Source organism: Mya arenaria, chromosome 13, assembly GCF_026914265.1.
Source record: "Mya arenaria isolate MELC-2E11 chromosome 13, ASM2691426v1".
Taxonomy (NCBI): Eukaryota; Metazoa; Mollusca; class Bivalvia; order Myida; family Myidae; genus Mya; species Mya arenaria.
Window position 1 is genome coordinate 25,135,839 of NC_069134.1, and position 25,021 is coordinate 25,160,859.

A 25,021-nucleotide genomic window follows, 5' to 3' on the forward strand; every position below is an offset into this window, starting at 1 on the left:
AGACAGACACACATGTAGACAAATAATATAGTTATTTGTTATCAAGACAAGAAGGCTGCCGAGCAAATGCCCACACATGCATGTTGTTTTTTAGTCAGAAAGGGGCATAACTACTCTTAAGGTGAGATTATGGGCCTTGCTGTACATGTTCATAATCAATGTCTCTGGCAACATGTGTATTAAGTTTAACTTGAATTTCATTTTTAAATTAGGACCACGGTTAAAGCTTTCGCAAAATGCCAAAATGCCAAGGTTATGAAAGTACCTCAAGTTAGTTTCCTAAGCTCAACCTTGATTCGTATCTAAGATTTACAATATTGAAGATTTCCTGAAGATTTCAAAGCAGAATTTTAAACAGCCTAATTTCTTTTAAAAAGAGTGCATATCTGGTGAATGAAATATATATGTAAGATTGCTGTGAATGTGATCTAAAACCCTAAAATTAAATAAGGCCGAGTCCTCTGCCCAGTGGTTAAAATTATCACAAGCCCGCAGATACTGCACCAGTAAAACTACTTTCCATGCGTGATTGTTATCTTGATTTTATATACCAGGGCTTATTAAAGTTGGTGTCAAGCACTTTTGTAATATTCAATGCTTTATATATGTTTTGCTCTACTCAAATTTGCAAGGTTTAACAAATGTTCTAATTATTAGTAGCTCAAGTCAGAGCAGAACAATAAGAGCCTTTCAGAGCAAACCAATGCTCACTGGTTTTTTAATCTCAGTCAAACAAAGGGCATAATAAACTTGACAGTTGTAACAGTCAGAGTTATGGGCCTTACTATACATGTGCACATTGTCTCTTGCAACATGCATACCATGTTCCATATGAATGTCTTTAACAGTTTTTGAGTCATGACTAAAGTTAAAGTTCTTGCACTACTTTTTTTTCATAAAAGAACAAACAAGCCAAAAATCCAACCTTTCATCAACAGATAACAACTCAAAGGTCCATGGTATTACTTACATCTGAGTTTCCTTGCCTCTGGCACTCTGTGGCGTGGCCATAACAGATACACTGCCCTCCAATAGAGATGTCCTTTATGGAGTAGAAATACTGCAACAAAAATCAGTTGCCACATTAAAGTATTTGCAAAAATCATAAATAAATCTAAGAAAACTTTGATATTAAGACAGAGACAAATGATTTATTAAGTAAAAAAAAATTGTTACTGAGGGGTCATGATTACAAGGGTCACTTACCCTTCTTGCTACTGAGGGGTCATGATTACAAGGGTCACTTACCCTTCTTGTTACTGAGGGGTGAAGATTACGAGGATCACTTACCCTTCTTGTTACTGAGGGGTCATGATTACAAGGGTCACTTGCCCTTCTTGTTACAGAGGGGTGAAGATTACGAGGATCACTTACCCTTCTTGTTACTGAGGGGTCATGATTACAAGGGTCACTTGCCCTTCTTGTAACTGAGGGGTGAAGATTACGAGGATCACTTACCCTTCTTGTTACTGAGGGGTCATGATTACAAGGGTCACTTACCCTTCTTGTTACTGAGGGGTGAAGATTACGAGGATCACTTACCCTTCTTGTGACTGAGGCGTCAAGATTACGAGGATCACTTACCCTTCTTGTAACTGGGGGGTCAAGATTACGAGGATCACTTACCCTTCTTGTTAGTGGGGGGTTATGATTATACAAGGGTCACTTACCCTTCTTGTTACTGAGGGGTGAAGATTACGAGGATCACTTACCCTTCTTGTGACTGAGGCGTCAAGATTACGAGGATCACTTACCCTTCTTGAAACTGGGGGGGTCAAGATTACGAGGATCACTTACCCTTCTTGTTAGTGGGGGGTCAAGATTACAAAGGTCACTTACCCTTCTTGTTACTGAGGGGTTATGATTACAAGGGTCACTTACCCTTCTTGTGACTGAGGGGTCAAGATTACGAGGGTCCCGAGACTGGAGGCTCATCAGATCGGCATTCAGGGTTCGGATTTTCTGCATCCTCAGGCGGACATACCTTGCTGATGTGAATTCCTAAAATCATAGAAGATATGAGAATGTAGAATGTTTTCAAATTGAAATTTCCTTACTCAATGTACCTTAGATTTGCAATGCATATGTTAATGTTGGAAAATTGCAGATAAATATATTTGACCACTTGTTTGCCCAATTGAAATTGCATTGACCAAGTGTGACAATGCTTTTACAGAAGGGCCCTGCACTCTACTGGGAAGAAAAGACGGTCTCTCTTACATTTGAATTCTGCATTTAATAGACATGCATCCAAAGCATGAAGCTTATTATTTACAACACCATGTCAATCCAAATAAAATTTAAAAAAAAAGTTATTATCAAAACCATAGTATCTGGTTGCATAATCAAAATGTTTGTCCCCCATATGACACTGCACTTTCAAAGACAGACAAGCATAAGCACAAGGGAACAATGCAAACATGTCAAGAATCAAGGATATTTGCTTAACTTTTGTGGGTTGTGAATTTTAATGCCACCTGCTAGTTTTATTTGTCATACTACTGATTTAATTGTAAAAACCGCCATTCCTAATATTTGTCATTCTATCTGACTCAAGGCCGAGGCATTTAGAGATGCATTATTAGGCTTTCAATTTCTGCCTCCCACATCACCGAAACATAAGAAAATCCACACAGCATGCAAGAAAGTCTGAAAACATCGACCATCGTTAAATGCCATTACCTTAATTAACTGCCTTGTTATCTCTTCAGAGGCTAATCATTCGCATCAGGAACAAACGTATTAACGTATTATATTTTATGAAGTTTTCGCCCAGCTTATTATTTTTTTCAGCAGTATCGTTTTCTTACAATCACTCAAGGAATGCACCCTTTACCCTATGGGTTTCTCGGCTTTTTGACTACAATTACATAGAATGAGGAAACAGCTCATCATTGTGACTATAAAAAAACTCATTATACTTTCATGGTCTTTGAAGAAATCATAATATGAAATAGAGCATATCATAACCGACTAGTGTACTAGGATTAGCGTTTCTTAACAAAAGGAAAGGGGTCAGAAACCTTTGAAATACAGAGAGAGATGAGAAAGATTAAAATAAGCCCCTCCCCAAAAATTGTGCCATTTTCGAGGCATATTATGTTAACAGAATAGTTTTCTATATACACATGTATTAATGGTGAGGAATATGATACATCTAGTGACTAAGAACATTTGAACCTACAAAATTCCCCCCCCCCAAAAAAAAACAAAAAAACGAGGAACAAGATCAGTTTCCATGTGATCTTTTAAATACCTAAAATTGATTCAAATCTGTAACATAATAGAGGGTATTTTTGTTGAATTTCAGAGTAAGATCAAGTAAAGAAAAACAACAATATAATTTGGGTTAATGGGAAACCAAAGTAATTAATAGGAAACTAAAGTGCATGCTTTAACGTCATGACATAATTTTTGTGACATGATTTTAAAAAATCCAACTTGGCATGTAGTAAATGCTACATTACAGTTATAATGCAATACAGGAACCAAAATATAGAAAAGCGAAAACATCAAGATATGGTACTGCAAAGCATAAAAGAAATATTAATGAGTACTTAATCTTGAAATTAGTTTACCCGATTTAGTTAAGTTTAAACTTATTTATCTGACAATGGTCGTGAATCAAAATATTTCAATATGATATCAATCACTCTTGTTGGGCAAGATGTTATGTGAGTGTCTGGTCTTCTGTTATTTTGAAAAAATGCAGAACCTTCGAGGAAACCTACTTATCTGGCTTGGTGACCACAAAACAAACTCACATGTACCCAGGCCAGGAATCAAAACCAAATATGGTCGTGTGCATTGAGCATTCTCTAATAAGAGCCCTTAACAACATGCGCATACTAAATGGTGCACATATTTTCGTTAATGAGGTTCACTCAGCTGAAATATGCAAACTCAGCAGTTCTGATAATCCAAGGTATTTGAACCACTTGAAATCATAATTTCATAGATAATAAATTAAGCTCCCAAGAAGTGGAAGTATGTCTTTAACAAACCCATCATATTAACATTCTTGCTTTGAGCAGATCACTGTAATAATCCTTACTTTTTTCTTTTTATTTTATATCTTTCATCTTGAAAGAAAAGCTGAATTTAAATATGCATTATTTTTTTTAATGGATTTAATCATCATCCTTGTGTTACATGCTCCCCCCCCCCCCATTTGCTGCACAAGAAAAAATGCAAACTTTAATATGTATCTTTTTCCATGGATTTTATCATCATCTTGGAATTTTACAGCGCAAGACATATTGCTGAATTTAATAGGTTTTTTTTTTTCCAATTTATCATATTTTAATATTTTTGAAATTTATCATATTTGTTATGATTTACTGCACATGAAAAAACTGCAAATTTCATCCACATTGTTATATTTTGCCCAGAGGAAAAAACTGCAAACAATGCAGTTGATAAAAGTTGAAACAAATCAAAGACAAATTTGAATTTAATAATGAAGTGTTAGTGAGTTCACCATGCAGATATCATTAAAAAAATGAGAGAATTTTGCTCAACCAAATATGATTTTAAACCAAACTTTAAGTTCTTTTCTAGTTCATCTGGCAATCATATGAGTAAATATTTTCTTGATAAAATCTGAACGCTAACAAAGAGTACTATTGGCGTACTCATACCAATTAAACCTATAGAGCAATAATAATGGAAGTCAAAGTGTAAAATAACTCATTTCATAAATCATTCATCACAAAAAAATCACTCCAATTTTTATATGAAATGGTAGTATACAATAGTATGTCAATTCATAAATATTTGCTTGCTAAAAATCACCCCAGTTTTTGGTATTGAACCATAGCAAGTCATTCAAAAAGTCATCACTCAAAACATCACTACAATCTAGGTATGAAATATTATTGAGTACAATAGAAAGTCGTTCATAAATCATCTCTTGCCAAAATTTACTCCAACTTTCATATGAAATGGTACAATGGGATAATAACTCATTCATAAAGTCCTTGCTCGCCCAAAATTCTCTCCAATTTTCATATGAAATGGAAGGCTGACCACAAAAAGTAACCACAAAACATCTCATTGAAGTCTTGCTCTTGCTATCATAAAAACGTGGCTATCAAAGAGGCTTAAATCGACCACAGACAGACCACACCATTATGGCAAATGTCATCAAGCTCATCATTAAGATTTAATGGTCCATAAATTGTTTCCACCTTGCAAAGCAAAATGTTGCTGAAAGTCTTTGTATGGTTGCTGTTATGCTCATATTCATATACACTCAGAATTGTTGCATATGCAACTGAGGGTTAGAACTGCGTATTAACTTAAAACAGGCCTGCAAGCCTGCTTTCTGGGATTGCTCAAATTCTTGTTTTTAAATCAGCTACATCCCTTTATTTTGAGCCTTCATACATAATTATTAGAAATGAAAAAAAATTATAAATGCCTTTTTATAATTTTCAATGTCTTAAAAGTACCGTACTTACAAACTTTTTAAAATCAATTTTCATTTGTTAATCTTTTTTTTTTTTTGATGATTTATGACAAATTATTTAAAATTGTAAACTTGTTGGAATATAGATACTCTAAACATGCGTGTAATTTCAATAATTTACTTTTGTTATCACCTCAATTATTATACAAAATGTGCAAAGCATGGTGCGTTACTTGTAAACAAGGATCTGGGGCAATTTCACAACCGAAAACCGAAAAAATAATAATAATAGCAAATGGCCCAAAATCAAGGGCTGCGGAACATAGAGCAGGGCATGTTAAAATTTGGGATGCTAAGCACTCAGTGCATTAGGCTTTGTGCTTGTTCATCCAAAAACTTTATTTTGATGACTGTAATAATTAATAAAAACTAAATTTATGATTATCAGAAGTGAATACCACTTGCTGTGTGACTCTATATAGTACCGGTAGTTTAAACATTATATATTTTACAATGATTGGTGAAGAAAGTTATGAAACTTATACAAAGTCATCCTTGTTGGCACGATCTTGAGCAAGAGTGTGGTCTTGTGTTGTGGAGGAAACTGGAGTACCCGGAGAAAACCCACTTGGCGGGCTTGGTGACCACAAACCAAGCCCACATGCGTCCAGACTGGGAATCAAATCTGGGTAGCCTTGGTGAGAAGCGAGTGCACTAACCACTGCACTTAATGGACAACACTAGTATTGTTGGATATAGTTTGTTTTTTCATCTAGTCAAATTCAACTACCATAGATTATCAAAGATGCATTCAAAAATGGAAGAAAGAGCAAATTTTTAAAATTCAACCTCAGAGATTATCAAAGACGTATTTTAAAATGGAAAAAAAGTGCAAATTCTTTATCAACAAAGAAATCCATCAATGTAAACTTGATGTACTTTAACTACTGCCCACACAGTCTCACTAAGTTTCTGAAAAACAGCAAACCCATTACTTGTATTTAATTTTGCGGTGAAATAAAGGTTTATTCAGTACGGATACCTCTGGGATTTCAGAAACCAGAACCCACAGCACAGAGACCTGGGGACACTCCCAACCTAATCTTTATGGCAGAATCGTGTTCCCAGATATCTGTTTTAATAACTAGAAAAGTTGTTACGTGCAACTTTTAATTGATCATGAATTAACTGGTATCAGCATTCATATAATTTCAAGCAAATTTCATTAATTTTGAGCTTGGTTCCCCGAAATAAATCTAAAAAATTATCATGTACGTAAAAAACAATTTATTTCATAATATTATTGATAATGCTTTAATTAACTCACAGAGAAAACGATAATTTAAAGAAACTTAGCAAACAAGAATATATACTGAGCGTAATTACAAAAATATAAATTCTTGATATACAAACCAGAAGTGTCTTGCTTGGTACGAAGATTCCTGGTCTGCCATTGGTCAACGAGATGAAAATCTGCAACAATAATATACACGTTAGGCAGAGGAATTTTAAAATTTCACATATAATTCTGAAAACATTACACGCCAAACTATGTTGATTTATGTTGATTTAAAATTCTGCATTACAAGTAAAAACCATGTTAGACCCGGCAAATCAAAGCCCTTGCCACTTTTAAACATACCTCCAGAGTTGTGTCCTTTTTATTTCTTTTCCATATAAATCAGTATTTCGCTTAATTAGTGTGTGATTTTTAAGTTTTTTGATAACTTAAGTATGAGATGATGCAGAAGAAGTTTTCTACCAATATTTATTTTTAAGGTTCAAGTCAATAAAAAAAGTTGTCAAAATGGTCAATCTGTGAGAGTGCTGCTATAAGATTGATATTGAATAAACCTATTTCATACCTCTCCATTTTCTAGCGGGTTCAGTTTGGAGAAGTAAGAAGTACAACGAACTTCATCGTCACGAAGGTAGTCATACGAGGGCTTTCCCTGGAGGGCTGGTATATTATAAACCCTCTGACAATCATCATCTGTGCTCGCGAAGAACTGCCAGGGCTCGTATTTGACACCATCAATTGATTTTTCGAGAATCCAGTTTCCTGGGCGAGGGGAGTTGGCTGCCTTCACTACGACATAGGCTACTTGGTAGATCTGCAAACAAATAATGAATACATGGATTTAAATTGAATGCTGCATCACTCGCCCTAAATGATCTGTATTTAAAGAATGCACAAATAAAAAAACTCATTCATTATTTTATGCAAGAAGCTACAGATTCATTTCAAAGAGGCACAGGTAGGTTTACATCTAATAGATGCACAAAAGAAACGCATTAATTTTAATGCATATACAGATAAAAAATATAATAGGGTTATTAGTACTGCGTTTTGATTCGGGAGGTTGCATTCGACTCGAGTGGATTTTTGCAGATTTGGATTTCACAATGCGTGAAATCAAAATCTGCAAAAATCCACGAGACGTAAGGTATTTTGCGATATGTTTTGCGTGTGGATTTATGTTGGGTATATTTAATAAGAGCCTTTACATACATAAAGGTTCAATTAATAGCTATTTAGCCACAAATTCTTCAGTTAAAAAAATGCGTAAATATCGCTTATATAATTTTTTTAATTACACAAATAATTTATTTTATTTTATCTTAACAGTGAAAAGAGTAAATCATAATAATTAATTGAAATGAATATGTTTATTATGAGCATCTATCAAAAGTAAACCTTTATTGTGCCCTTTTCAATAAAATCACTTCCGGAACATTTACAAATAGGCTTTATAAGTACATGTTTTACAAACTAAAAGAATCCATTCCTAGAGAGCTACAGCGACTTATTGTTCATTGTTGAAACTCCGGTAAGAACATCATATATGCTTGATGTAGCAATACAGTACATGAATTGAAATTCAGGTAGGCTAGTAAAGAAATAGAGTGCATTAAAAGGTTTGTTTGAAGTGATGAACAATCATTTCACTTTTAAGTACATTGTTTTTTTTATCAAGTAAAAGTTCACCACAGATATGTTTGGATGTAAGACTTTGCAAATTCGATCAAAGAATGTTCAGGAGAAAGATTCTTTTAAAGACACCTTTTAGCAAGTCACTGAAATGATCCTGATTATTTCCACCATTAGAATTATTTATGCTTATATGCATATTGCTGAACTATGTAAAAACTTTGCTAAAAAAATATTTTCTCTAAAAACTTGATGAACTTTATTGAATCGGCTATTATAAAAACAAAAATACATCTCAAGCACAATTCCCAAGGCGTTTTAGAATAACAATAACATTAAGACTTTTTGAGACATCTTGAGTGGGCTTTCAATTGAAAACCCAAGTATGGGACAATGTTATTTAATTTATTTCAATTTGACCAACAAAGTTCGCCCACTTGGCCCTTCAACTATTGCTGTCTGACTTTTAAAAGATTAAAAGAATTAAATAAAGTGAATTGTATCATGTAATTTGATCATAACTGGAGACTTTCATTTGGCTTATTTCAAAGGGAGAAAAAGTCATGTGAAAATGGGCGTGGACAAAACCTAACGCTTTGAGTCAACTTTCCTCTAAAGGAATATATTAACCACTCGATTTTATAAACCAAATTGGCTTTAATCTCTGGACAGCATGTTTATTTATCTTAAACCTCACTCTGTATATATAAATGTAAATAAAGGCGCTAAATTTGCATTTTAATTAGGTCACCCATGGTCAAAATCCAAATTTCGAACCCTGTCAAACTATAGACCACTTATCACCCATCGGGCTTTAATAAATTGGTTTTGTGAAAGCCCTAAGCACGGGCCCTTAAGTCTTTAATTAGCTGATGCTTGATCACAAAGTGGACCCACAATGTTTGGGGTTAGGAAGCAATGGAGTGTGTTAAAATCTGTTCAAACTCCTCAACAACCCAGCATTCAAGTGTAATCCTCTAAATCTAATTTGACTGAAGAAGATAATCATTTTTGAGAGCCCCTGGATCGACCTGACACTGATAAATGACCAACCCCCCAACAACCTGTTATTCTAACCATACCCACAAATATAAGGGTCATTGGAGGTCTATATGATGTTTGTACTTGGTCCATCAAAATCGCCCCAGTGCCGACAGCCAACTCCATCTATTACCCCATGAAGCCCATATTATTCATTGGGCTCACTGATATTATACGTGGGCTCAATCTTAATTGATAACATCAGCTGTTCACACCCGATTTGACCACAGAAAACATGTGAAATACAAACTAAAGATTGCCTTATCTGGCGGATCGTTTTGGTATTTTTGTAAGCGAGTTTAATCAGCTGTTGAACATTAGTATGCTTTGATAAATACATAAAATACATGAAGTTATATTTTTAGTTTTTTAGATTAGATTTTTACAGTGATAAACTTAATTGTATTCATGGCTTTTATTTAAAAGGCTAAATGGGCATACGGATGTGTTTTTGTTTTTTTATCATTGGTCATGATTTTGGTAGAGCCTAGTCTGCACAACAAATTTGAAAAAAAAATTACAACTTAGATTTAAAATTCACAAACTGAACTAACTGATTTACAAATTCTACAAATTAATGCAGGTTTAAGTTTTATGCTGATAAGACAAGAAAATAAATAATTCAAGGTGTCAGCCTGTCAATTAAAACAAAAGGTTTTGATGACTTTGCAGATAGAGTTGACACTTTCAAATTTGATCCTCCGCTAGCAAAATTGAATGGTCGGGAAACAATGCCATTCAATTTAAGAGTCGCAAACATACCGGCTTATTTCAGCTTTTCGTCAAAAGACATTTCTACAACAGTGACCTTCGCTGTGTGAAAGGTCCGAATCATTACATTATAATGCAGCCGAAAACTATCAAATTAAAAGTGGGCCAAAATTCACTATCATGTGTCTTCATTACAACTATAATTTCATTCTGGGTTTCGAATGTCTTACAAATGACCTTAACCACAGGTGGCGTTCATAAATCAAATGTTCTACAGCTGGTTATTTACGGCTAAATGATCATTTTATTGATATGTGACAACCCCATTTTTGATTCTTTTTGGTTTTAAAAACACCTTGAATGTAAGCATTGGGACTAAGCATTCATATAGCATATACTAAGTGCTCCCCTATTAAGGGACAATTACCTATTAAAGCAAGAGTTATTGACCTTACTACATTTTTGCATAAGCATTATCACTGGAGACACCCAAGGTATGACTATTATAATACAATTATTGACTACTGAGCCAGTGAATAGGATCTAATATTCACTGGCAAATGACAATTTTATTTAGTTCAGGATAATGAGAAATTTTTACCCAAGTGAATATGATATTTATTTCACTTTGTCGATGGCTGTCTTGACCAATGAGAGACTGTCTATCTGTCTACATTTGATAAAATTATATATATTGCAAACAGACATGTTATACCACCATGAATAGTTTATAATTCATATCAGTTCCAGCAAATTTCCATTGGCCAGCAGATACCAGACAGGTACAAGGATAAGCAGCGATTTTAGAAAGTGAAACTCATCTCCAATCTCTTTCTCACAAATGCCACATATTAAAATTAAGGACCAGACCCCTTCTGCATGATGCCATAGTGTTTAAAACAGCACATTTCGACAAATTAGCCAATTAAACAAAACAAATATCAACATTTTCAATCTGGAAGTGAAATTGTCTGTGTAACATTCAATGACCTATAAGACCTTGCCAGACGGTCTGCTTGTCTGCCTCCATTAATAGGAGAATTACTGCCAAATGCAGCGGAAATTGGAATATCGGTTAATAACCAAAAGGCTTTAATTTTGAGAATCTCTAAGGATAAGCCCAATAATTCAACCAGTTAATTCTATCATGGTAAGTTTGTTGTGTCTGTAAAATCTAACAAAAAACACTTCAACTGATGCCATAGCTTGTCCATTTTTCACAATCAATCAAGGGGCACAACTGTGTAATTATTACAATCATATTTAAAGGCCTTAATACACTTTACCAATGGTCATTTGTAACATGTGTACCAAATTTATGTGCATATAACAAACATTTTAAAGGCAAGGCAAAGATTAATGGTTGTCATTTTGTGACAAATGCCACCAACAATGATGCTGGTAACAAGAGCGGTGCCGATAACACCTACAGGAATGGTGATATAATTTTTTTCCTTAGAAAAAAAGACATTAACATCCATAGTATGCTGTTGTACTTGCCGATCAAGTCACATTTCTGTGACACTTCATAAAATGTCACATCCCACTCATGTTATCGTATGCTTATTTTGCAGTTTGTGCAATAAAATGCATTAGTCATTCAGATAAATGCATGAATGAAATCTCCTAAATCATGTAACAAACACATTTTGGCAATTGGATATTTAATGTATATCTTGCAGACGATCGTTAAAACTCTTGCTTCTTTTGGAATCTTTTATTACTTAAGTTATAGATATGTAATGTAATGCTTATTCATAATCCAATTTTAGACATGATATAATTGCCGAACATTAGTCATTTGTTTTGAGCATGCCAGAAACTAAACGATCTATAAAAACTATACCCCCAGCTTATATAGACATATTTATTTTCAAACAGAAATGCCTACGCATTAATGTTAAAAGTAAAAGTAACATTGCGACCATGCTTTCTCATATTAAGCTGAAAACACACATCAATAGCTATAAATTTATCTCACGATTTGCATATCTAGCCTTTCTTTCGCCATTCAATGCCATTCCTATGAAATTTGTTGTTTGTGGTGGTTTGGCACACACTTTCTTCAAGTGGGTTTGAAGGTACATACAGATATGTTTATAACTGTAAAATGACCTCACAAAAACAAGAAAATAACATTCTGCAAAAACATAAGTTTGCTTACACCAGGAATCAAATAACATTATGAGACATATTTTTAGGTGAGTCAGTCAGGCCACTGAAAACAGATAATCTTTTAAGGATGGCCCTAAGTTGGGTTTATTACAAACGGCCTGGTGCACGACCCAGCCAAAGAAGCAAACATGTGTAATCAGTTGTTTTATTAACTTACCAGACAGAAAAAAGCATTGCACAAGCATTCACACAGGCCACCCAGGTTGAAATTATTACAATATGATAACCTATTTTGCTTTATAGAATTGTACTAGTCCAATGTTGACCCAGGTCTAAACATTTCCCATACTTGTCTTTAATACAGCATTTACAATATCTAGAAAAAATATCAAACTTCAAAAGTGTCTGTTGAAGTTTGATTGAATAATTTTACACAAGCAAGGATTTTTTTGTCTGGCAATGAATGTCACACAAAAACATTACTATTATACGCTTGAAAGCCAAAAAACTGACTTGAATAGAATATACCCTTTAATAGCAAAGCTTAAACACAAAACTATAGTCTGTTTCAAAATTCAATATAAATCTCAAACAAGATTTAAAAGTTGGAGCCAAGAGGTAACTTTGATGGTTGATAACTAAACTAGTTATCTTCCTAAAGCCATTAATGATTTATGAAGGTATTGTTAACAGTCTTCAACACCTTTGTTGGACCCAGATATCATCAGAGACGGGATGACAATACTATCTCGCGGAGTCGTTGACCATATTTGATGACGGCCTCAATATTTAAGATGTCATCGCAATCCGGTGATACATTAAGATGAGAATCTTGCTTCACGCTTCACAATCATCAAACTGACATTTAAAAACAACAAACTTGTACAAGTAGAATAAAGCCTATTTTATACTTCTCCTTAGCTCTGCTTTTATAGAGCAATAGAAAATACAGGGATGATCGAGCCTTGGCCCTGATATTACAAAAATACTTAGATCAAATATCAGTCTCAATCTCATCTCATTTTACCACTAAAAAACAAAGTGTGTTCAAAAATCTTGTTTGTTTTAATTCTTTTTTTAAAAAACTTATTTTTTCATAGAACTTTTGTTGATAAAAATCTTGTGTTAATATTTAAAATCCCCCACTAATATTAGAGCAAAAAATGTACTTGAGTCATTGCTAAAATACAATGAGTCATGCTTAATTAAGACGCACATTTTTATATAGGTTGATGCCAAAAAATGTTTTTTTCATTATTATATAATTATCATGTTGAACTAATTTGACTTTAATGATCAAAACCAAAAAAGACATGATATGTGAACAGATAAATAATAAGCCTTTACAAATATGTTTTTTTAATTAATAGCTACAAGGCCACAGATTAAAAAGGCGCCAAAATATTGCTTATATCATTTTATCTGTACACAAATAATACCTAGTATTTTTATCTTTTGAATCTTGACCAAAGTCTTCTTTTGACTCTATTACAACCACATGCATGCTTCCATAAATGTTGCCAATATTTATTTATTTGTCAGTACTTTAAAGAATTGCTCATCTTTAAATTATAGCAAGCAATGCTTTTTGAGTAATTACTTAATATTACTCAATTGCTTCATAAATAATGACCTTCAGATAGAAAATAAAACTTGTTGTTCTTAAATAGTAATAAAGGCAAAATTAATCAGAATTTTAGATAGACAAGAATGTATTTGACTCCAGCACAATTTCCCATAAATTGTGTTGATATTTTTTTAATTAACTACTTAAAATACTTCAGGATTTCGGATTCCATTCCTTTTACCTTATACATCGAATTTAAACAGTTATTCAGTTGAGTAAGTACTTAGAATTTTAGAGAAATCATACACAATCATGCAGATCATTAAACATTGGAGATGAACCAATCAAGGCTATAAATAAAGGATTATTCACTGGCTATTTCTCATTGACATATACTGGTTGCGTTGGTTCAAAGCTTGTATTGTTTACAATGATTATCATGATTATCATGATTAATTACATCCTGCACACTTAATTGCTATCTATGACCATGTATAAAGCATTTGTTATGCACTGTTATTGATTGCCAATCATCATTTCACAGATTATAAAGATAAGTACAATCCAATGAAACTTGTAGCTATGCCCTTCTAAAATAAGGGATTGACCCTAATAATCCCTGGCAGAAAAGGAAGGTGGGGGGATCAGTTATCCCTGGTAGTAAAGGAAGGGAAGGATCCCAGTTATTCCTGGCAGAAAAAAGGGAAGGATCCCAGTAATTCCTGGCAGAAAAAAGGGGAAGGATCCCAGTTATTCTTGGCAGAAAAGGAAGTGAAGGATCCCAGTAATTCCTGGCAAAAAAAATAAGGGAAGGATCCCAGTAATTCCTGGCAGAAAAATAAGGGAAGGATCCAGTAATTCCTGGCAGAAAAGGAAGGGAAGGATCCCAGTAATTCCTGGCAGAAAAGGAAGGATCCCAGTAATTCTTGGCAGAAAAGGAAGGGAAGGATCCCAGTACTTCCTAGCAGAAAAGGAAGGGAAGGATCCCGTGCAGAAAAAGGAAGGGAAGGATCCCTGAGTAATTCCTGGCAGAAAAGGAAGGGGAAGATCCCAGTACTTCCTGGCAGAAAAGGAAGGGATGAATCCCAGTACTTCCTGGCAGAAAAGGAAGGGACGGATCCCAGTACTTCCTTGCAGAAAAGGAAGGTGAGTATCCCAGAAATCCCTGGCAAAAAAGGAATAGGATGACCCCTGAGTAATCCCTGACAGTGAGAAGGGGATGGCTCCTGAGTAATCCCTGACAAAAATGAAGAGAAGGATCCAAATAATCATGAGTAGAAAAAAACAAACAAGAGAAGGACCCCAGTAATACCCAGCAAAAACAAGGGAGGGATTCTAATATAAACCCTGGCAGAAATGGATGTTAAATTGTCAGCTTGTTTTAGATTTAAAGATTATTTCATTAACAATTTACTCTTTTCTAAACTTCATGTCAAATCTATTTGATGCACAAATGACACTAAAATGTTTGCTATTTGAAATCAATCATGTCCAGCAAAAACTTTTTTTGTTTCTAGCTTATAAAGCAGATTACATTTAGCTTTCAACAATTAATAACAATTCATGTCTTAAAAGTAAAACAAATTCAATGCTTCATGAATCAAACACAACTGCCGTGAATATATTACCATTTTCATGTGTCATTCTATGACTTAAGCTATATTAATGCTGATATTTTTACTTTAAAGGTGTTAAACTGACTGAGGTGTATTTTGTTAATCTTGTTGTTCATCTATGTAATAAATCAAACCAAAAATTGTGAAAAATACATTTATCAAGTATTTAAACTTACAATCAAAAAGATGACTAAACACCACTAAATTAAAGACCTATAGCTTTAATGATTTTTGAAGCAAAACTTACTATATTTCATATGTTTAATTATGTGAAACTTGTTGCTTCAATTGACCCTTTTGTGTGCTAAAACACATCTAATTATACATAGTAATTACAAGTATAGAACCTCAGTTTGTATGTTCAGCTAAAAGATTCTAATCTTCAACTAATTATTTGGCCATAAAGTTCAAAACTTTCCAATGCACCAGAGGTTAACATGATAGGGTAAGTTTGCAGTAATTGTTTTTTTTCTGTTTTCAGGGTATCATGACCCAGAGATTTTCGATTTTGTTGATAAGTAGTTTCTCCAATAATCAGAGCTATTCAGACAATTTTTATGCCCCCACAAAGTGGCGGCATATAGGGTTGCCCTTGTCCGTACGTACGTACGTCTGTCTGTCTGTCTGTCTGTACGTACGTACGTCCCGAAGATTGTTTCCGATCTAATTCTTGAAAACCGTTTGTCCAATCCTCACCAAACTTTAAACACATGTTTGTGACCATAATATCTTGATCAAGTTCGATAGTCATGGAAATCGCTTTAGTCATTTAGGAGTTACGGCCCTTTTTTGCCAAAAATACTTCAAAAATATATTCCGATCTAATTCTTGAAAACCGTTTGTCCAATCCTCACCAAACTTTAACCACATGTTTGTGACCATAATATCTTGATCAAGTATGATAGTCATGGAAATCGCTTTAGTCATTTAGGAGTTACGGCCCTTTTTTGCCAAAAATACTTCAAAAATATATGTTTCCAATCTAATTCTTGAAAACTGTTTGTCCAATCCTCACCAAACTTTAAACACATGTTTGTGACCATAATATCTTGATCAAGTTCGATAGTCATGGAAATCGCTTTAGTCATTTAGGAGTTACGGCCCTTTTTTGCCAAAAATACTTCAAAAATATATGTTTCCAATCTAATTCTTGAAAAGTATGTGTCCAATGTGGATCCAACAAGTTTTTTCCTGCCTGAATGGCGCCATATAACCTATACAGTCTTGCGATGCCGTAAAACCCAACTCAACTCAACTTATCCTATATGTGCAGATTATGCTGAATAATCATTATGGCTTATTTTTTGTGACAAAAAATCGAAGTGGGGGCATCCGTGTCCTATGGACACATTTCTAGTTTTACTTAAAGTGTGACTGTACGCCCTCATGTAATTTTGTAAAATGTATTGAACACCTTGGTTTTATTCAATAATGGCAATTGTTAAAGTCTACTGCACAATAAAGTGCAAACATGCATGTATTTTACATACATGATAGGCTTAATCCCAAACATAGAACTTAATCGTTTAAAAACGCCTAACAGTACTAACTTTTCTTAAATGTGTCACTATGTACACCGGTTTAGCGGCCATCTTTATTCTGGTCAAAATGACCGTTCCAAAACGGTCATAAATTGATCTTGGTTACAGAATGTCCTTATAACAATTTGAATTTGTACCAATACAAACAGATGTTTGATTATATATCAAAATTTGCTCATTATAATGTATTTATTCAATATACGAACAACCCTTATCTGTAGCTTTGAATAATCCACATAATTAAAAGTCATTAAAATTACCTACCTTCATTTGGTTCAAAAAGCCATACTTATGGGCTTCAGAAAACTGAACAAACCCTAACGGCAAGAGCCCCCCAGAGCGAGTGGCAGAGCTCATCTGTTTCATTTTTGTGGGTACAAAAAAGGGCACAACTTATAATTTCTATTAAGTTATAGAACTTGCTGTCCAATTGTGTGTACTGCCTCTGACAATGTGTGTACCCAGTTTCATTTGAATATCTTGAATGGTAACTAAGTTTATCGCCCAATGTTGGAGTTTTTGCGCTTTGACAAATTGACAACAACGGCACCAATGCTATCATGTTAACCTGTTTTTTTTGTTTGAAAAGCCCCCGCCCCCCATCCAGGTCCGTGGGTATACTGGGGATAGCCGGGGAAATGGGCCGTGTTTTTACCATCCAGGCCAGGCCCCGACCGAAAGTCGAAGTTCCCGCTATTCCCCGGACCTGGGGGGGGGGGGGGGGGGGGCCGTGGTTACAATTGACTGGTGCATTAGTATCATGTTTGAAGGCTAGTACTAAGAACTTAAACTAAATTGCAGTAAATGATGGTTCTTTTTAACTTGTAGAAACATGTCTTCTTTGTTTTGAAGACTAAAATATTCTGGACTTTGTGTAAATTATATTCATAATTTTTAACATGTGCATTTTCAAACAGCAGCAGTCAGTCCTTAAATGCCTGTGCTATGATGCTTTTGATGGTTATATAATTTATGTCCATCAGAAATATGGAACATTTCAATAACACTTTAGGTTATACACGGTTTTCTGCAATCTCTAAGAAATATGGAACATTTCAATAACACTTTAGTCTTCAACTTAGAGTTGCCAAATGAAATATAACCTGATTCCAAGAATTTTCTTTCAAGAAGTAAATAATTATTTAAGAACTACATGTAACCATCTACGATATAGTCCATTTGGCTTCCATTTTCTTCATTTTTTGTTAATGAACTAGCATTTAATTAGGCTTATTTTTTTTATTTTATATAGAGGCGTTGCAGGATTTTATATTTTACTGAAGTCATCGAAACAACACATTTAGTTAGGTGAACAAGCCTGAATTTTTACACTAGTACTTGTATACATGCAATATCTTTAGGGGGGAAATCCCCTCTTTACTGCATCCCCCCCCCCCCACGATATTACATAAACATAAAGATGTGTGTCCATCAAGAAAAATTTAGATCGCTCTATACAATATATTTTCTTACAAATTTATACTTTATACAGCTTCATTTAAGTTTTAAGTGCCAGAGCAAATAATGATGATTAATAAAACTGCCCTAATTGAGGGAAAAATCCCCATTTTCTGAGCAAAATCCCTTGGGCTCTGCAAGCCCTGCTAATCCAAAATTGGAGCACGCCCAGAAATGCATGACCTCAAGGCTTGTGATATTTTTAACCATGGCTTACTTCTTTAATGGGCTTTTTTTACTGAATGTGATAAATTCATAAGAAAACAATTCAGAACACTCTCAAACCGCATTCTTGTTCTTATTACTGCCAGTCATCTGATAGAGCTGAAGATTAATGGTCCTGCTTTATTTATTGGACATAATTAATGTAACATAATTATAATGAAATATATCTGGTATCAAATGTTATGGCAGATTAAGTATATTTTACCCTGTATAATAAATTTGTAACTGTTTTGCTCAAGTATAAATGGACCGAAAGTAAGAAGTTAGGAATGTTTTCAAAATAAACGCACTAAATAAAACAAAAATAATTTTGGGACAGGTGTGAAATATATATATATTAAACGCATTAAGCCCATAAGAAGGCAATTAAGTAACAATTTCAATTTCTAAATACACACGATAAATAAAATACTTATCAATTTCATATTTTAACAATTTACTATAAACTAATTCATATTACAAGTCATTGACAAGAAACCAACAGTTCAATGCCTATCAACCCTCTGGCCTCCCTGTCTAATCTAATAACCAATTTTTTTCTTTGAAAACCTAGTTTAAATTCATACCAAGCCAAGATCCAGTGTAATTGTGACATAGTTGTACTCCCAGCCGTTACTGATCGAGGGACTTTGCCACCATTTGTTGCTGCCGTCGATTGCGTTTGTAATCGGGTGGGCCTCTCCGATCTCCGTTGGCCTGCCCTCCCCTGCACGCGCGTTACAGTAGTCGCAGTGGCTGACCTGCAGTTATCAGGATTAGCTCAATGGGCAATTTTACATGTTGTTATATGAATTAAAAGACTAAAAAGATTTGATATAGCTGAAATGTACCAGGGACTGTTTAATAACCAACTAAGATTCACTTAAGTTTTATAGTAGAAACTGAGTAATGTTATGAAACCTATAAATTTACGCACAGACATTATACTATAAATGTTCTTACAATATTTTAATTGAAGCCCAATTACAGCAAAAAACAGGGTACTGCCTGGAAATTTACCATCTGAAGCCATTCAATATTTATTGAAATAGGTTCTGGATGATAAAGAGTACTTATCATTGACAAAGCTGCAAACAGGGATTGAACCCAGAACTCTTTGAGTCAGAGCCCAATACTGAACACCTTTCGACAAACATTTCATTATCATACCCCAACCCTACAGACCTGAGGATTCAAGTCCACATGTTGGGCCAGTTTACAGGAATATTCTGGTCTGTCCTGCCCGCATGTTGCGTTAGCCGAGATTCTAGCCCGTGTGGCCAAGTTGAGAATGTACGGAAACAGGCCCTGGTTTTGCTCCTCTGAAACAGCACAGCATTTTTGTTATAAGTAAATGTAAGGCAATTATTGCAGTGTTGAATGTATTATAAAAATAGAATGGACGAAAGTTGAAACACCAACTTGACAAATTAATACACACAAAAGCACACTGAATATAACATAATATTTACGTTTTGAACAAGATTTTACATAAGGCCACAATACATAGTTTGCTTGGCCTTAATTCTCCGACTGACTGCCACAAAAAAAGTGACCCGAAAGCTGTTGCAGTAGCCATAATTTTATTTTTCATTGCAGAATTAAGGGGTACGTAATATTGGAACTTCAACAAAAATATCACCCCCACCCCCTTCTACCCCTAATAATGTTGGTCAAATAAGGCCAAACAAACTATATTTTTTTAATTGTGGCCTTGAACTTCCATTCTACTACATGACAGGAACAGAAACGTAACAGAATGCATACAAAGAACACCAGTTAATAAATCTGTTTATAGCAACATAAAATTTACATTTTATTACAATGTATAAAGCATCATGGACTAACAACGAAATATTTATACGAGAATATGTATGATAATTAAGTAATTATAGTGATTGGTTAGTGCAAAAATATATTTTGTGGCATGCATGCACATTAAACTTTCAACAACAATTGTACATTAATGATATAATTATGTTGCAGGATTGATGCAGATATATAATTGAAATTGGATATATGATAAGGACAAAGTTATGACTGCTTACTTTCCATTAATTAATACAGATTTTAAAAAAAAGTTACAGGAAAAGATTAGGGACAAGTATAATCCTTCAATATGATATTTCAAGTAATAATGATAAAAAATGTTAACAATGAAGGTTTTTTCTTCATACTGTATTCCATACTCTTGTTACTATTTAAATATGTATTAGAAGTAATAATTGTTCAGGCTAATATATAGACTGTATATAAATGACCACTTCAGCGACAACAATACTTAGGGACTCTGATTTCCACCCTAAATAGCTACATACTACACCAAAGGTCTCTGGTTTCGGCCAGATTGATACATTCTATCAAATTGGCCAGTTGTTAGGTGCCCAGTGTCACTCCACAGGTGAAAGGTTGGGTAATTAATGAGGCCATCCACCCACCCTTCCCACCCCTACCTACATATACACCTGGCCCTGATATATCTCTAAATACCGGTAGCATCTTTTATATTAATAGGTCACAGAAAAATAATTACTTGATTCTTTTCCAGATTTTTTTTACATGTTGGCGAGTGGGTGGATTTTATTTTTTAAACCGAAAAGCTCACAACAAACATTAATAGTTTTGCAACATTTCTTTAAGTTTTGACCACTCTTCAATGAAGCAAACTTTAAGAAATAAAATTTATTTGAGTGGGAGTTTCATACAGGAGCGGCTTGAAATGAAAACCTAAAGAAACTCTTTTTCTGGCCTTCTGATAATACGTAGACCCACAATTCTGAAGTAGTTATATTATATGTCAGAAACAATTTGTGCAACTATGGCCAGTGTAAAATATGAATAACCCACAAATATCAATCTTTTTTGGGGGGCACCACTGACCCATAAAAATGGAACCAGAAATGATTGTCATTCATTGCTCATATAAAGCGTGTGCAGGCTGGCGAGCAAATTCTACATGTTTTTGGCGGGGTTTGACCTCCATAAACCCAAAAAAATCAATATGGGAACACCCAAGGTACATGTACTTTTTTAAATCGGCACTTCCATATATGGATATGCGTTCAAATTAATTCTACATTTTTAACTATTACATTCAGATACAATCAAAAGCCTTTCAAGCAATGTATAAATATCTTCCACTAGTATCACCCTCTAATAGACTGGTTCATTTGAACAAATGTAAATCATGATGCTTTCAAAACAGCTTCAAAAGATGACTTTCTTGTCATATATCAGTATTATACAAATTTATATATATTTAATTGCATCTTTATATGCCTGGAATGATGATGCATACAGCAATAATATTTACAACATAAGATTTAATTTAAGCAAACATTTATCACGCTAAAGGTATTTTACCAAACTCCTACCTAAAATGTGAGTTAAAGAAACAGTGTGCATTTTCAGTTTGTTATCAAATTATGTGCAGAAAGTTACATTCAAGTAAATTCATGTTAAATCTGTAAACAGAAATGAATTATATTAATCTATTAGTTGTAACAATTAACATGTCTCAATTAATTTGTAACATTTTTTGACCAGGCTTACCCAAAAATATGGCTAATTCATCTATGTGGAAAGCATAGTACAATAAGAATACTTCAGCATTTGTAATATTCATAAACATATATATATCTATGTATAAATATATTTCATAAGGCCAAAAAAAAATACCTGTGTTTCCGGTAACCCGACCGACCCTATTTTTTCCACGCCGACCCTATTCTTTTTTTTAGACAGAACAGTAAAAAAAAAATCGTAAAAAATATATCTCTTTAAATATCTCGTTATTATTTTCACATTTGTCTTTCAATGTCCGCGGAGAATATACTTTCATTCCTGATTATGTATTACCGAGACGTTAAAACAAAATGGTCGAGGGCAGCGAACCCTGTCCGATATCTTAAAATTGGCAAACGCATGTTTACAGTCCAAACACGTGGTTGATCACGGAGACATATTTTGCTGTCTGTTTAATGAAAATATTTTGAATTATAGTTCGCGGTGTTATTTATCAATATCCATGTCCAAAATAAAATTTACTTTTTTAACGACTAGGCTTTGCGTATTCATGCAGGCTTCTTACGATTAGGCTTTGCGAATTCATGCAGGCTAACTTTCAGGTTCCAATACACATTTCATTAATCATTATATTAATTTATCCACAATTATCAATGGTTATTTATTTCGCCTTATTTAAGTCCCATCAACTGAAATCCAAACAAAAACCTGCAAAAGTTAACAACTCATTTATTGGAATGTGTCGGCTGCAGATTAAACGGTACAATTAGTGACGTCAGAGCACGAGCGGTTATAAGATCAAAGGCGCGTGGCTATGGTTTGTATCTAATTCGGTCAGTCGGATACTGTATGAACCCATTTGATTGCCAGGATTTCGCCTAGACTGGTACGAAAATACCATACGATTGAAAAAATAATAATCAATAATCGTCTGGGAATCTTAAAACAATGACCGAAATGTTTGAATTCACTATAAATATGAATGAAACTTTGATTGTAGTATTTAAAATGTACGAAAATAAGATACGTAAAATAAATCCATATCCATGTTAACATGTTCTTTTATTAACCTTCCTCCACTTGAAGGCCTAGTTTAAGAAGCTTACAGTTGACAAGAAATTTGGCGATTTTCCTCAAGCAAATAAAAAATTTAGTTGATAATTGACTGTTTGGCTAGAACATTATCACATATTAGTTGAAAATGAAGAGCTGGATTTTTCCTAAAAACCGATCACAACTTATAAACGAGTATTGTATACAAAAAACACACCAGATTTCATGGGCAAAATTGGCGGGAAAATACGGTAGTCGAAGGTATGGAAATGATTTCAGACATTAAACAATGCTGTTTTATCAGACTTTTTGTAGATTAGAAAATGCGTAGATATAACATAATTGATCTGATGCAACAGAAAATTTCATGATATGGAAAGTGTAAAAAATGAGGCCATCCACCCACCCTTGCCATCCCTTTTCGCCATGTACCAAAAACACAGGTTTTTATTTTTGGCCTAATCATTGTATGACTACGTTTTCAGTGGGTCAAACATAAAGCAAATCTCTATTGTTTAAGCAAGTGTCTGCAACCAAAAATGTCAGTCTTCAACTTTTATTCGAGTAAATGCAAAATCTTGCAATGAAGAAAACAGAAGCAGAGAAACAAATATAACAAGAGCCGTCGTAAGACAGCGCGCTCGACTACGCCGCTTTGACTTAGAATACAATAATGATGTAATATTACTAAGTTTGGTCTCTTTTTGTCAAACCTAACTAAAATTATTCGATACATAAGGTGACTTTGATGCTGCCCTCCCATCAGCCCGCCCAAACAATGACGCAAGTCATTCAAATAACTTGATTTCCCATTATGAAAATGTGGTTAAGAATATACAAATATGCCTTTCAAAAGAAATGAAAAAAAAATTCAAGGGCCATAATTTGTATTTAGATTAAAATGGAGTTATGTTTCTTGTTGTAAGATGGTCGTTAATAATGTTGAATTTTATTAAGTGCATTTAATGAACGGTATAGAAGTTTTTTTTATTTAAATCCCAACTTGCCCTTAACTTTTACTTGCCTAAAACTTTAACCTAAGTCAATCAGGGCCATAACTTGTATTAAGGATATGGAGTTATGTAACCTCATTGGGTGATGGTCCTGAACAATTGTGTGAAGTATTAAGTCAATTGAATAAAGGGTATAGAAGTTATTATAAATAAATATCCCAACCTGCCCTAAAACTTTAACCTAAGTTCCATAGTCAATCAGGGGCCATAATTTGTATAAAAGATAATATGGAGTTATCTAACCTCATTATGTGATGGCTCTGAACATCTGTGTGAAGTATTAAATCATTTGAATGAATGGTATTGGAGTTTTAGGTGAAAATCCCAACTTGCCCTAAAACTTTAACCAGCCCTAGAACTTTAACCTAAGTAAATCAGGGGCCATAACTTGTATTTAGGATTTATGGAGTTATGTAACCTCATTGTGTGATGGTCCTGAACAACTGTGTGAAATCAATTGAACAAAGGGTATAGAAGTTATTAATAAATATCCCAACCTGCTCTAAAACTTTAACCTAAGTTCCATAGTCAATCAGGGGCCATAATCTGTGTAAAGAATAATATGGAGTTATCTAACCTCATCATGTGATGGCCCTGAACAACTGTGTGAAGTATTAAGTCAATTGAATGTAGGGTATTGGACTTATAAGTGAAAATCCCAACTTGCCCTAAAACTTTAACCAGACGCCGACGCTGGGGCAAGTAGTATAGCCCACCTATTCTTCGAATAGTCGAGCTAAAAACGGAAAAAAACATTCAAAGATGGTGGCCAAACGTAGTTGCAGACACATAAGCTTTGCTTGAACCAAGAATCACTTTATTTATGTACCCCTGG

The 25,021-nt window shown here is 34.1% G+C and overlaps 1 protein-coding gene across 1 annotated transcript in view; it reads right to left on the reverse strand.

Moving 5' to 3' along the window:
- The window catches only part of LOC128213631 (laminin subunit alpha-2-like), a 93,442-nt gene that overhangs the window by 56,060 nt on the left and 12,361 nt on the right, over nucleotides 1-25,021 (reverse strand). Inside the window, exons 3-8 of the mRNA XM_052919610.1 lie at nucleotides 19,781-19,917; nucleotides 19,183-19,356; nucleotides 7,276-7,524; nucleotides 6,824-6,883; nucleotides 1,882-2,001; nucleotides 971-1,060 (exon numbers count right to left, since the gene is read on the reverse strand). Of these exons, the coding sequence (XP_052775570.1) occupies nucleotides 971-1,060; nucleotides 1,882-2,001; nucleotides 6,824-6,883; nucleotides 7,276-7,524; nucleotides 19,183-19,356; nucleotides 19,781-19,917 (830 nt within the window). The remainder of the gene's footprint in view (nucleotides 1-970; nucleotides 1,061-1,881; nucleotides 2,002-6,823; nucleotides 6,884-7,275; nucleotides 7,525-19,182; nucleotides 19,357-19,780; nucleotides 19,918-25,021) is intronic.